The 14,923-nt window shown below is 36.2% G+C and overlaps 1 protein-coding gene across 1 annotated transcript; it reads left to right on the forward strand.

The window, feature by feature from the left end:
* The first annotated feature begins 2,092 nt into the window (after nucleotides 1–2,092).
* Nucleotides 2,093–12,906, forward strand: LOC132034382 (eukaryotic translation initiation factor 2 subunit gamma-like). The gene is made up of 9 exons (XM_059424716.1): nucleotides 2,093–2,249; nucleotides 4,935–5,083; nucleotides 5,241–5,302; nucleotides 9,615–9,727; nucleotides 9,807–9,909; nucleotides 10,963–11,190; nucleotides 11,282–11,500; nucleotides 11,686–11,946; nucleotides 12,216–12,906. Exons 2-9 carry the CDS (start codon nucleotides 4,978–4,980, stop codon nucleotides 12,516–12,518), a joined length of 1,395 nt encoding a protein of 464 aa, XP_059280699.1. The 5' UTR covers nucleotides 2,093–2,249; nucleotides 4,935–4,977; the 3' UTR covers nucleotides 12,519–12,906.
* Nucleotides 12,907–14,923: the final 2,017 nt, after the last annotated feature.

The following is a 14,923-nucleotide window of genomic DNA, read 5'->3' on the forward strand; positions in this document are numbered from 1 at the left end:
GGTGTCATGTTTTTCGCGGGACATAAGTTTATATTTTTCACATCATAATATCCTACAAATTATGCCTTTTTTCCCTAGGGAGCTTACACCGTTCGATTGCTAAAGGGCAAAAATTAAAGACCATCCCATTTGGAGGGCAAAACTTAATTAAAGACCAACGCATTTGACGGACAAATCGTGCTATTTCTTCAAAAACAGTACATAATTTATATTAAATAAGTATAATTTGTGTCACATTTTTCTACTACTTAATGAATTTAATATAACTGCAAGTTAATCATATCTTGTTGATAAGTTTTCATAATTATTAAAGTTTCTGCAACATATAATTGAATAACCTTAAAAGAAAAATTTATCTATGAGGAAACAAGTTTAGCAGGAAAATTAGCAAATATCAAACAGACGCAAGTGATTTCATATTCTATAAACTAACATGATAAAGTATGAAAATTACAACTTGGCGAAGATCATGAATTGAAGTTTTTTTTTATTTTTTGTATTTTTATGAATTGATGAGAATGTGATTTTTTTTTAATTAATAGGATAGACTTCTTTGATATTTATTAATTTTTCACTCATTATTTTATGTGTCAAGGATTTATGCTAGTTAAATGTGGTTTTTAGCCTTAGTTTTAGACGAAATTCAAGATATAACCTAAATTCATTAAAATGATCCTCAATAATCAATTTAATTTTTTATATATATTTTATGCTTAAAAGGATTAACTCTTAATAAACCAAACAAGAGATTTTAAAAATAATCTGATCTTAATTGATAACAATACTTTTATTTTCAACACTATATGATACCATTTAATAAATTATACTTTTTATATTTGTAAGCATATATGAGCTTATTAAAAAAGAAAAATTTTGGAGATGTAAAACAAATAGAGAGAATAATATGACCACCAAAAGATGTGGTGCAGCAGATGAGCTGCTTATAATCCCTTAACCAAATGTTTAGGGTTCGAGCCCCGGGTACAGAAAAAATCATGATAGGGAGAGCTTCCCCCAAATGGGCCTACGCGGCACGAACACGGGTTTAGTCGAGCTCCAATGCAGGGCCGGACCAGACACTGGATGAGAAACTAAAAAAGAAAAAGAGAAAAAATAATATGGAGAGGAATATATGACATGGGACATGTTTAAATGTATAGTAAATCCTAATAAATGTTTCAATTAAAAAAAGAAAATGTTGCTCCAAAGTTACCTAAATTAATCTATAAGGTACCCCATCCTATCCATATTGCAAGTGTTTTTAGCGTGTGCACATCCTTTAAGAAATCACTTACCCCTAGAAAGTAAAAAGTGTTTCCACTAAATTATTTTTAACTAAATAGTACAAATTTAATGTAAGAATTCACTTATCTAAACAAGGATAAATTTGAGAAAAAATCAATACCTTTTTACTGTAAAACATTATTTATTTTGAACTAATAAATATAAAAATTAAAAACACTACATACTCCCAAGATCTCAGTAAACTTATAATTAGAGTATATAAAAAGTAAAACTGCAGCACATTGGTGAACGATTAGAATCGTTTTGAAGCCTTCAAATGTAAAATTATGTTATATTTTGATCAAGAATGCTTTTGGAATTAGAAATTTAAGCCTTGTAGAAAGGCACGTAAAGATGATCTTATTTATAAAAATATACAATTATTACTAAGATAAAAAGCAATGGTTGACTAACTTGCAAAGTAGAATTGGACGTGAGACCCACTGCAAAAAAGACATTTTTACATGTAAGTAGTAAGAGAACTAAAATTACTAATTAAACCGTGTGAGGACGACAAATTTTATAAAGATGGTTCGTCATTGCTTTAGAAAATAATGACAAAAATATAAAAAGTTGCTCGAGCTGGGGATTGAACCTATGACCTTCAGAATACAAAGATGACCTTTGATCAGTGCTCCACTCAGCCTATTATGACCATGAGTTCACTTAGTTAATATTAGATATATTTTCAAAATTATACACATAATACATAGAGACAAGTCGAGGTATTGGTTCATTCGCGACCCAAAATTTACACACAAATTCGCCCCTGAGTACTAATAGTAGCAAAAAGAGAAAAAGATAAAAGAGAATAGTTTGGCCAGTACTCTAAATACTAGAAAGTAAGGGGATGTTGTTGTAATTTAATTAGCATGAAAAGTGGTGGTGTCAAAGTAAATAATTATCAGCCAAAATCATACCTCACGCAATCTCTCATTTGCACTCCGACGGCTGTCTCTACTCCGGTGAGTCCACCCTCCTTCCTCCCGTGACGGCGGCGCCACCGAGCTTGTCGTCTCTTCCAAATTTTTTATTTTCAAATCGAATTTTATATTGTTGTTTTTATATTCACTGTGATTTTTTGTATTCATTTACTTATATTTACTGTTATCATTCTATTCTAGTTTTCGTTTCAGTACGAAGCGTCTAATAGGATTACTTTGTCTGAAGATGAAGTGAGATTTTTGAGATTAGGGTTTTATGAGTGTTTTAATCTCAACTCTAAGCTCTCCTCTCGCTTATTTAAATCAGTTAAGTTTGTTTACGATTTGCTTTGTCTTTGGATGTGAATTAGGAAGCAAAGAAGCTCTAATAGATGAATTATCAATGGTAATCCTTGCTTTGATCTTGTGACGATATTGTATTTCTATTTCAAAGTACAGTTTTGTTTTCACAATTCTGAATTTTTGCTTTTGTTTGAGATATTTCTTTTTTGATAACCGTGGTATCCGGGCCAGCTTGTGCGTATCTTGACTAGTTCCACGTGATACTTTGCTACCCCCCACCAGCAACATGTACCAAGTAACTCTGTCCGCCAAGGACAGATGGGAAGAAATCACCTATTGTTTTTTTTGTCTTTGCTGGGATTTGAACCTGAGGTTAACCATGATCAAGATCTTGCTTTTATTTGAAATATTTTATTGGATGATGGAAAGAAGGTAGAGTTGCTTGGGAAGCCCACCTTATCCACCACTTGCTGGCAAGCAGGGGATTATCTTTGGGATTCGCTAGGCTTGCTTGCGCCTATTGGCTCATTCTATTCCGAGCGGAAGCACAAACAAAATGACAGAGTAAATGTAGGAAGGGGCGATATTCTAGTTTTTCTTGTACTTTTATCTAATTTTCATTTTGAGTGGTTTCTTTGTTCTCTTATTTGGACTGAAAGGAAAAAGAAATTTTCCCTAATATATGTTGCACAGTGCAGTTTCTGGCATTTATGTGTGTCACACTGCCATGCTGTCACCTATCAATTGGGCATGTTTGGCAAACTCAATTGGGCATGTTTGGCAAAGTTTGTAACGAGCTCTATTTTTCTCTTAAAAATTCCTCGTATTACTGCTTTAAGATATTGGGATATGGGAAAGTATTATTAATTCCTCTCCAATTGGAGTGTGTTCGTTTGGTTACTCTTTAGTCGATAAGGTTCTATCTTCTACTACTTTTGATGAGGAAGTTTCTGCTATATATAGGTTTGATTCATGAAGCATCCAGAAGATGTAAATGAGTTGCAAATAAAGGAGTTAGCTCTTGTGAAAAATACACATAGCTCCAACTAAAATTTAAGGACCTTAGAAGAGCCAAAGACATATGAGAATTATCTACACGATTCAGTTAATAACCAAGCAAAAAGATTATTCAAACATATATCTTTCAATATTGTAGTAGGGAGTTTAGATCCCATCAGAGCAACACTATTTCTCTGCTTACAAATGGTCCAAATGATGCAAGCATGAATCTTTAGCCCTCTACTTCTGATGGATTTTCCAACTCTCCACCTCCCCATTCTTCATAAGCCTCTTTGAGGTTGCAGGACATCAACCAAACCACTCCAAACAAGCACAAGCATATAACCGTTGCACACTTTATTAGTGGATAGTGCAAAATAAGTGTACACTTTTTGTCGTATGTACAAAGTATCTACTGCATAATGCAAGACCAGTTCTACTCAATTGTCTGGAGTGTGAGAAGCTCCCCTGGTAGCTATTCAATTAAGGCATGCTACTTTTGTATGGATCTTGGTTTCAGCTTCAGGGCCATTCTTCAATCATATTTTACGTCTAAATATCCTTCCATACCATTCCTTTACTGTAAAATGTCCCTCCTCCTTTTCCCCCCAATACAATCTGTCGTTTTCCTACATCTGAATCTTGGTGCGAGCAATTTTCCCAGAAATTCCAGCATGTCATTTAGCTCCAAATAATTGTAATTTCTTCTGGAATGTGTTGCCTTCTGTCATATGAATGGAGTAGCCTCTGTATTACTTTCAATTTGAAATAGGACAGTGTAATCCCCCTTCAAGCTATTATTCCAGCCCATTTATCCATCCAGAATAGTGTTTGTTTTCTATTTCTTATTCTGATATGAGTCGTGCTGCGTACAGTAGACCCTTGTGGTCCGGCCCTTCCCCCGACCCCGCGCATAGCGGGAGCTTAGTGCACCGGGCTGCCCTTTTTTATGAGTCATGCTGCTGAATTCCTATCGCCACCGGGCTGCCCTTTTTTATGAGTCATGCTGCTGAATTCCTATCGCCTACTAATGTATTTCTATGGTCCTATACCATGGGAAAAAGAACTGATTCTAGTTCACCAGTATCTTCGATGATAAAGCTTCCTCTTCATTATTGTACCTCCAATGCCAATTCATCAGTAGGCTTTTCTTGTGTATTGCTAAATTTCTAATGCGAGAACCCCACACTCCTTAGGTTCTGCTATTTCTACCGTAATATATAGAAATGAACCTTTCTGTAAGAGATTAAAATGAGGAATGAAAAAGTGATGATAATCTTCTTGGTCTAGCAAAACAATTTTTTAATGAAGCTCTCTTATTTGTGATTCTATGCCTTATTTTTGTTATTAGACTGCTTGGTTTTCTCTCGTAAGTCACCTGCAATTTTGTTGATGACATTCTTTATCTTCTGTTCCAAATTACAGGCTCAGGAATTACTGACCTCTAAATTATCGAAGAGCAGCCAAAATGTCTCGAAAAGGACTGATGGAGCAGGACCTGAGCAAGTTGGATGTAACGCAGCTGCATCCACTTTCTCCTGAAGTGATTTCTCGTCAGGCTACGATAAACATTGGTAAACTGACTGTTGAATCTTGAGCTGCTTTGTGCTTCCACATTCTGTATATTGGAGTGAAATTATTTTGATTTTTGTGTATCTACCTTTCTTTTTATGTGGACAAGCATTTTTACACAATACTGGAGTTGGTACTGAATTTAATTTCATTTGTCAGGTACCATTGGCCATGTGGCTCACGGAAAGTCAACAGTTGTAAAAGCTATATCTGGTGTGCAGGTACATTATTATTTCAGACTTGTAATGGCATTTAATTGAAGTGTACAAGGTTTGTTCTTTTAGTTCATAAGATTCCCGTGGGATGTCAGTGCCTCTTTTAATCTACTTTTTCTTACTTGAATACAAATCATATGTTGATCTTACTAAAATGTCACCACAGTTTCGTATTGCACCTTAATTGTAGATCATCCATTATGAGTATCACTGGTATGTTGACTGCCAACTATTAGTGTTTCATTTTCTACAATTGCAAATTGATCAATTTTTGGAAAGGTGCGGCTTTTCGAGGGTTTCTCATTTCCTTTTTATATCTCGTATGGTGAAAAAATAAATTCAATGCAGTATTTCCCTTATTTAGCATGGCGAAGTATTCATTGTCAAAAAAAAAAAAAACATTGTCAAAAATCATGGCGAAGTAAACCATATAGCTTAAGTTGCTGCATGAGATGGAGCCTATATTAGAATGGGGAAATTTGGCTTGAGTAATCAACTTTTGAGGTCCTTTCATGTGTTTGTGGCTATTATCAAGTCCTTAGTTCTATTTTGTTGATGGGTAAAGTGTGCCTATATTAGAATGGGGAAATTTGGCTAGAGTAATCAACTTTTGAGGTCCTTGATGATATTCATGTGTTTGTGGCTAGATAGCTTTCAGTGATTGCTTTGGCATGGTGATTATCAAGTCCTTAGTTCTATTTTCTTGATGGGTAAAGTATAACCTTTATGTATAGAACTAGCATCACCCTGAAGAGTTACAACCAAAAAAAGATGCGGTCACTACAAGTCATGTAAGAGCTAGTAAAGTCGACAATGGCCAATCTATCATATACATCTAATGGATTCATGTTGCACCAACGCCTAAGCAAAAATATACGATTGTTCTTGATGTTAAGTACAAAATCTTCTTCTTCTCAAGAACCTATAGTTCCTTTCCTTACAAATGACCCACCAAATAGCAAGTGGGATGGTATTCCAGAGGGGGCTAGAGGTTTTATGTAAATTCTTTCTATGACATCCTTGAAAGAGCTGAAGGGTAGAGCCAGGAATGCACCACTTAAGGCTTGTGATGTGGAATAAGAGACTCTATATCTAGGCATTGAACGTGCAGTGAAGAGATAAATTATTGTTATCTTCCTCCTCCTTTCTTCCTAGCTTGTTTAGGGTAAGGCAAGCTTCATTTGCAATAACCAAGAGAAGCATTTAACTTTGTATACTGCCATGTTCTTCCAAATGGACTTTCAGGGCCATTGCGGGTTGGTGATTGGGTTAGCGAGCAAAGAGTAGCAACTCTTTACCGTGATGTATTCTAAGGAAATTGGTCTGGAGATTGTTTGAGTTGAGGTAGTAAGTTAAGCATTTGCTGCAAACGGAGGAAATACCAAGTTCTCAATATTTAGCTATAGTAGCCAATTGATTGGAAGAGAAGCTAAATAATTCCGGGAAAGATTCTTTAGAGGTGAATGGCCAATCCATGAGTCATGCCAGAATTTAATTTTGCCCCATTGCGCATTGCCAGCTGTGAATTTGCCAAGAATACTTCCCATAAACCCGTAGTATGCTTTTAGATACTCAACCAGAGAGGAGGGAGAGTAGGTTTTGTGACTCAATGATTCGACATGCCAAACTTAGAGACAATAAAATTCCTCACAATTGAACCTCCAAATCCATTTGTAGCACTGATTCCTAAGAAGACAGGAGCAAAAGAACTGAGAGATTTTACGCCTGTAAGTTTGATTGGTAATATATACAAAGTGATTCCAAAGGTGTTGACACAATAAATGATTTTTATCAAGGGGAGACAAGTAATGGATGCTGTTTTTGATAGCTAAGACTCGAGCAAAATAACATCAAGAATTCTATGTAATCTATAGATATCGAAAAGGCATATGACCATATCAATTGAAATTTGTACTGAAAATGCTGAAAAGGATGGGGTTAGGATAGGAATGGATTTACAGGATAAAACATTGCATTTCTACTGTCAGGTTCTCCATTCTCATAATGGGTCTCCTGAAGGTTTTTTCCTGTTCACAGAGGTTTAAGATAGGGAGATCATCTGTCTCCCTTTTTGTTCATATTAGCTATGGAATGGCTCAAATATATGGTTAACACAACAAATTAAATGGATGGATAAAGGGTTTTGGGATGGCCAAGAATGGATGTAGCAGCTTGGAGGTTACCCATCTCCATATGCTGATGACACTTTAATCTTTTGTGATGCAAAAGAAGAAAAACTGAGGTTCCTAGGAGTTATTCTGGTCCTTCTTGAAGGCATCTCAGGTCTACACATCAACTGCAGGAAGAATTATATTTTCCCTATCAATAAAGTAAATGATATGGAGCATTTGTCACTGACTAAGTGAGGAGCAGTAGGTAATTTACCTACTGTTTGTTTGGACATGCCCTTGGGTGCAAAGTCCAAATCCACGGCTATATGGAACAAAGTTGTTGAGAAGTGAAAAAAAGAAGAAGTTGTCTAGGTGGGAATCTCAATATCTATCTATGGAGGAACACTCATCCTCATCAACTCAGTCCCAGACTCTATCAACATGATGTCCCTATTTCCTATTCCAGCAGTGATCATCTAAAGGATTGACAGACTTTGAAGATCCTTTTTATGGCAAGGAAACAAAGAGAAAAGAGGTTTCCACATGGTTAAATGGAAATCCCTCATAGTTGGTAAATCTTATGGTGGACTAGGAATTAGGATTCTGAAGTTACAAAATAAGGTACTCAAGATGAAATGGTTACAGAGGTATTCTCAAAAACCTCAGATAGCAAAATATGCAGAGGAAGATAAGTGGATGTCAAAGGAAGTTAATGCAGCCTATGGGTTAGTTTATTGAGATCCATGGGGTCTGATATGAAGAACCAAACATCCAGTAAAGTATCCAATAGAAATAATACATTATTCTGGAAAGATAATTGGCTAGGGGATGGGTGTTTAGACGTGCTTTTCCCTGATATCTCCTGTCTAGTTCAACATCAGCAGAATACAGTAGCAGAAGTATGGACTCCTCAAGACTGGGATATAGTAATTAGGAGAATGCTAAATGATTGAGAGGTTACTAGAGTGACTGAATTTTACAAGCAGCTGAAAAATTTGAAGGACTACAGAAGGGAAAATGACAAATTGTGGTGGCCAGGTCACAGAAGTAATGTTTATATGGTGAATGTAGCGAGACAGAATGATGAATCAATCTGACTACCAGATTGTTAATTGGCTAGGGAAGCCTATATTGAATATTGATCTAAGAGGCACTTCTTGGGTGATGCCTGGCAAGATTATTGAAGTTCATTTATGTTGGGATGAAGCAGGAGCTCAAACAAGGGACAAAGATGGATTGAGGACTGTCCCAACATGCATATCGTGGACAATCTAGAAAGAAAGGAATTCCAAATGTTTTTAGGACAGTGGCAACTTACTGCAAAAGATCAAGTTGGATTGTATTTTGCTTTTTTGTTTTGGTGTAATCAGTTCTCTACAAAAGATACTGTTACAATTCTAGAAGTTTTAGATAACATCTAGGATTTATAACAGTAGTCTGTTCTACGCATTTGTAATTATGTTCCAGTACAACCAATGTACTGTTTTTATTCAAATATACATACATGTTACCTTCTCAAAAAAAAAAAAAAAAAATCCACTTGCACTGTGGACTCTTGTTGTGGCTCTTCAAATCTCGATTTCCCAAACCTCCCTGTTTCTTTGTATCCGTGTTTCATTTGACTAATCTTTTCCTTGTTACCTTTCCATAAGAGCTCTCTGCATAGTTTGTCAATTCTTTCGAACACGGAACTCGGCATTGGAAATAGAGACACGGTGTATGTAGGCAATGAGTCCAGAACTCTGTTGCGAGAATAAGTCTATGACCTAAAAAGATATATTGCCTTTTCTAGTTGCAGAGTTTCCTTACACACCTCTCTAGTACACCATCCCAAATGCAAGTAGAATTGGACTTGGCAAAGAATCATTATTGCACCCAAAGTGTCAGCCAAAAGATAAGGCTGATGGGTGGTTGTCTGTTGACTGGGTTCTAGAGAGAATGGAGAGCATCTCTCTCCCTCTCTTTGAGTCTTAAAAACTCGCACATGATCCCAACAAGTCTTTGGTTCTATTTTCCTTGTGCAGGCTGCTTTTAATATTGGTATATTACTATGTCTATGCTTAAATTGTTGAAAGTCTAGAACTAACAATTATACTTACAAAAAGATTAATATTTCAGAATAATTGAAAAGCTGAGAAGATGTTGCTTTCGGTGGCTTCACACTATTATCCTTGAAATAACCATTAATTATCCCTGTAAAATTGCAGACTGTTCGTTTTAAGAATGAGCTAGAGCGTAACATTACCATCAAGCTTGGATATGCTAATGCCAAGATTTACAAATGCGAAGAAGAGCGCTGCCCTAGACCCATGTGCTACAAGTAAGATCTTGAATTTTAGAGGAAAGTGTTCTTTTTGCTTCATCCGATTTGTTGTGAGTTAAAACAAAAATCCTTTCAGGGCATATGGAAGTGGAAAAGAAGACAGTCCCATGTGTGATGTCCCTGGTTTTGAGAGCTGCAAGATGAAATTGCTGAGACACGTGTCTTTTGTTGATTGTCCTGTAAGTTTCTCATTTGCAATCTACTGCCTAATGTTGTTTTCTTTTTGAAGTTGATATACATGGTGACAAACCTTGTTGTATACACATGCGGAGATGAATATACCATAGGATATCCCAGCTATAGCAATTCTGGAAGAAAACCAAAATGGAAGTGTTGAAGACAGCCTTTCTGTGTATCATTACTACTTTGTTTGTACGGAACTTCATCAATTCCACCAGTGTTGCATTTTGAAGAAGCCTGAGAATTCCTTTGGTTCTTCCTGTTTTTATTTTTTAGAATAGCAAGTTTCTGTTTGGGGTATTTTATTTCAATTGTTGGTGGTGAGTCCCATCTCAGCATTTTTGGCCGTTCGAGTTTTTAAGGTGCTTATTATATTGTTCCGTTGACTGAAAATCTCTTCATCTATTTGATGGTTTTGGGTTTTGAATATCTGAGCCTGTGGGATTTATCAGTTTATCCTCACTTGTCTATGTTTAGATACTAGTATTCTCTTTAGGCGTAAGGTGCAAGCAACGCCATTTGTATTATTGAGCAAAAGTCAGCTACCGCCACCGAGTTGCAAACTGTGGGCCATCCTTGACCTATTTTGATGTTGATATAAAAAACTATCTCTAAAGTGGAGCTTAGTTTAAGCTGTCAAACAAGTGATGATTGAATGAAAGAAAACTCACTCACTTCTTCGTAGAAGGGGAATCTATTTTTATGTTTCAAATTACCATTGGTTGCTTTTTAAAATTTTATGCTTTAAATTACCATTGGATGTGTTAAAAGCAATTACGGTAAGATGGCTGAGAATCTCTTCTACATGCTGTTAATATTGCATCTTTTTCTTTCTGTAATTACTTTCTTCTGTCTCTCTTCACGGGTAGTGTGCGAGCGTACATTTTTAGTATTATGGAAGAAGTTATTGATTGATATTATCCAGGCATAGAACTTTGCCCCATATTTGGTATATTGTTCGCTCTTTAGGTTTGTTATGATAATATTATTGTCTATAAGCCATTTCATTTTTTTGGAACGATTATGTGTTTATTCTGTGTCTTTTGCTGCAGGGTCATGATATTCTCATGGCGACAATGCTTAATGGAGCTGCAATTATGGATGGAGCATTACTTCTTATTGCTGCTAATGAGAGCTGTCCCCAGCCTCAGACTTCTGAACATTTAGCTGCTGTTGAAATTATGCGCCTCCAACATATAATAATTCTTCAAAATAAGGTTGATCTTGTTCAGGAAAATGTTGCCATCAATCAGCATGAAGCTATTCAGAAATTTATTCAGGTTAGTGGTATACAGTTTGGTTAGCCTCGCTCTGTTTTGTGCTTGATCCATGAAGCTATATAATGATACTGTACTTCAACGCCATGTTCAGGGGACTGTAGCAGATGGTGCCCCAGTTGTACCAATCTCTGCTCAACTGAAGTATAACATTGATGTTGTTTGTGAATATATTGTGAAAAGAATTCCGATTCCAGTGAGGGATTTCACTTCACCACCAAATATGATCGTTATTCGGTCATTTGACGTTAATAAACCTGGTTTCGAAGTTGATGATATCAGAGGTGGCGTTGCTGGTGGCAGTATTTTAAAGGTAGGTTTCTTTTTTCCTTTAACTAGCTAACATCTCTTTGGTCATAGAGCTTTTTGATTGACCTGACAAACCATTCTTGTTTTTATCCTTTACCGTATTGGGGTGCTTATTTTTAGCTGGACATTTAAGAAAATCTCATAGCAGGATTTACATACTTGGTGTCAGCAGTTGCATTCTTTGTGCAGGGTGTGTTGAAGGTAAATCAATTGATTGAGGTTCGTCCAGGTATTGTTGTCAAGGATGAAAGTGGCAACATTAAATGTACCCCCATATATTCAAGAATCGTGTCATTGTTTGCCGAGCAAAATGAACTACAATTTGCCGTCCCTGGAGGCCTTATTGGAGTTGGAACAACCATGGATCCAACACTGACACGTGCTGATCGATTGGTGGGACAAGTTCTTGGGGAGGTTGGGTCACTTCCTGAAGTGTTTGTCGAACTAGAGGTAAATGACTTGTTCAAAACAATTCAGATAGAACAGCTAAAATTTGAGTGTTATAATATCTCCTATTAACTGTTTCTCAAGTAATGAATATCAACCACAAGTGATGTACTCCATTATCTGTTGTAAAGAATTATCATTTCCTTTCCCTATTTTATTGTTTTTGAGTTAACTTATAGTTAAGTGAGCTCACTTGTTAGATCAATTTAATTTTCTATGCCATGTGCTTGCATATCCTTTATTGAATCTAGCATTACTCCTTTGTAATGCAGGTGAATTTCTTTTTGCTCCGTCGTCTTTTGGGTGTGAGGACAAAGGACACAGAAAGGCAGGGTAAAGTTTCGAAGTTGGCAAAGGGAGAAATCCTTATGTTAAATATAGGGTCTATGTCAACTGGGGCTCGGGTTGTTGCTGTTAAAAATGTGTTTGCAAAACTGCAATTGACGTCCCCAGTGTGTACCAGCAAAGGTGAAAAAATTGCTCTTAGCCGGAGAATCGAGAAACATTGGCGTCTTATTGGTTGGGGTCAAATCCAAGCCGGTATTACTCTTGATATTCCACCGTGCCCCGTCTAAGTGAATTGAATTAGTCAGTTACTGAAAGAACACAGGGATTAAATAGTGAAACAGCGTAAGACGGTATTAGATGTGGGAAGGCAGGCAGTTGCTGGGAACAATTTTTGTCAAGGTGGAGGAGAAAACATCATTTGGAGTTTTCAGTACTTTATGATCACCAATATTTTACTTTCCCTGCTTGTGACATTTTTCTTTCTCCCTCTCATTTTCTTTGCCTTGTTTGAGTGGTGTTGTACCTTGTAATTCACTAGTTCGGGTGGATGTTAAATTGAGTTCCATCGGAAATATTGAGCTTGCGGCAGAATTTGAACAACCTTGTATTGTCTCTTGCAGTTTATAATTGTTATGCATCATCTGCCACTGAAATGCAGAGATTTTCGAAGACCAATCTGGGTCGGCACTGTCGATATCGATAAATGATAATATCTTCTTCGTCTACAACTAAGGTTGTAAATCATATGAAGATTGCACGTACGTCGTAAGTCATAATGGCCTATTGGTTAGGTAAATATCTAATGTCATAGGTCACGATGACTTCCGGATTTAGGTAAATATCTGACGTGGTCACCCAACTAGAGATGTCATTTTTGGTGGAGAAATTTGTATTTTTCAACGCGATGCGAATGGTTAGACTCTATGAAATGTCATAATCAAAATTTTGCCTCATTGAGGATTGAGAAGGCTGCCTGACAAGGGGATTCAGAAAATGCCATATATGTAATGGAATTGAGACTTGCCACCTAAAGTGAATTTTGAGCTAAGTTTGCTTCTGTACTAGAAGCCCGCTTGTGTTAAGGGAATTCAACGTTTTATATATATATATATATACAAAAATTTGTTTACGCCAACGATGGAAGAAGACTGCGGGTTCATCCTAACCCATTTTCTCAATGCAGATTACTTGTACACGTGAAAATTCACTAAAGTTTCAACAGATATTATATCTGACCCATATACATCAAGTTCAAAATCCTGGACCTGCCTAGTTTACACCATATTTGTACAGGTGGAGTATAATTTTATGAGGGAGAGAAATTTAATAGAACCGCTTTCCGACCATAGTCACTGGTGCAGCAAAATAGTAGCACCTAAATGCTTCGACGGTACTAGAGCGACTTGTTAACTCGAAACGTTTTGCTTGGAAAAAAAGGCTGAGTTTTGACTATTTAACGTATAAGACTAATTATTGGGTGGTGCTTATATTATTTGCTAGAATAATTACCAAATAAGGGCCAAAACACTTGGTCATGCATTATTTTTTAAAACCTGCTACACTAGTGCCTACTATCAAAGGTAATGTGACAGGAGGAAGGAATAGCAGTTCTTAACAAAGCAATTGATGCTTGCACTGAAATAGCTAGGGCGCCAATTTGTTGTGAAGGAAGCACCAAGAGATCGACTGCCCATCTTTAGTTTTTGTAATTACTGGAGTAGTATTTATCTTGCTTTGGATAATTGAATTTTGCACATGAAATAGTAAATACTTCTACCCATTATCCATAGTAATGGAGAAGGTAATAGCCAAAATAGGATTCTTTTTGGCTAGAGCGCGCAAATTGGCTATATATTTGACACGGGATTGCCGTAATGCTAAAATTAAGGCGAATGCATCTATAAAATAATTGATCCTAATTTTTATTCCCCTTGCAACTTTCAAGTGAGTGAAGAAGGAGAAGGTAAACTACTTTCTATGGACATGGCCAAAAAACTAAGTCTTAGAGGATGAGGAGATTAGCTTATAACTACAAGGCATGGGGTCACTCAAAAAATTAGTTTTTAATTCAAGGTCAAGATGGACAATATGTTACTTTTTCTTTATGCAATTATCACTCAAAAATTATGTATCTTCTTTTTTATATTTTTTGTTTAGCAGAAGTGAGATATTAAGACCTCACCATTATTCGCACCCAGCCCCCTCGCCTCGCTTTTTTCTAGTCCATATTTCTCCTGCAGAGAGAGTTCACCTCTATTGCGCGGAGCTTTCATTGATAGCACTAAATTATAAGTCTTGGTTAAATATAAATTAGACAAATTCCTTGTTATAGGGGAAAGCTAGGGACACAAGGGGTTCAATGATATCTCTTTTATTGGAAAATTATAATGTCTAAATAGAATATACATGATTTTTTTTTTTTTTTTTGCTTATTGTATCTCAATTGTTGAAGATGTTAAAAAATATAATTTTGAATATTCATTGATGTGGCATTTAGAATACCTATGTGATTGATGGATATTGTTTATGTTACGTAGATGCATATTTAGTAGTGTCTAGCTAGAATTATTGGTGCTTATATAAACCCCTTTTGTGATGTTGTGATGTAAGAGTAAATTTTTTCTAATGATATGATGATATTAGATGAGATTACTGTCTATCTCAGTCTTCCATCCTCTTTAATTTGTGACCT

This window comes from Lycium ferocissimum, chromosome 10 (genome assembly GCF_029784015.1).
Source record: "Lycium ferocissimum isolate CSIRO_LF1 chromosome 10, AGI_CSIRO_Lferr_CH_V1, whole genome shotgun sequence".
Lineage (NCBI taxonomy): Eukaryota > Viridiplantae > Streptophyta > Magnoliopsida > Solanales > Solanaceae > Lycium > Lycium ferocissimum.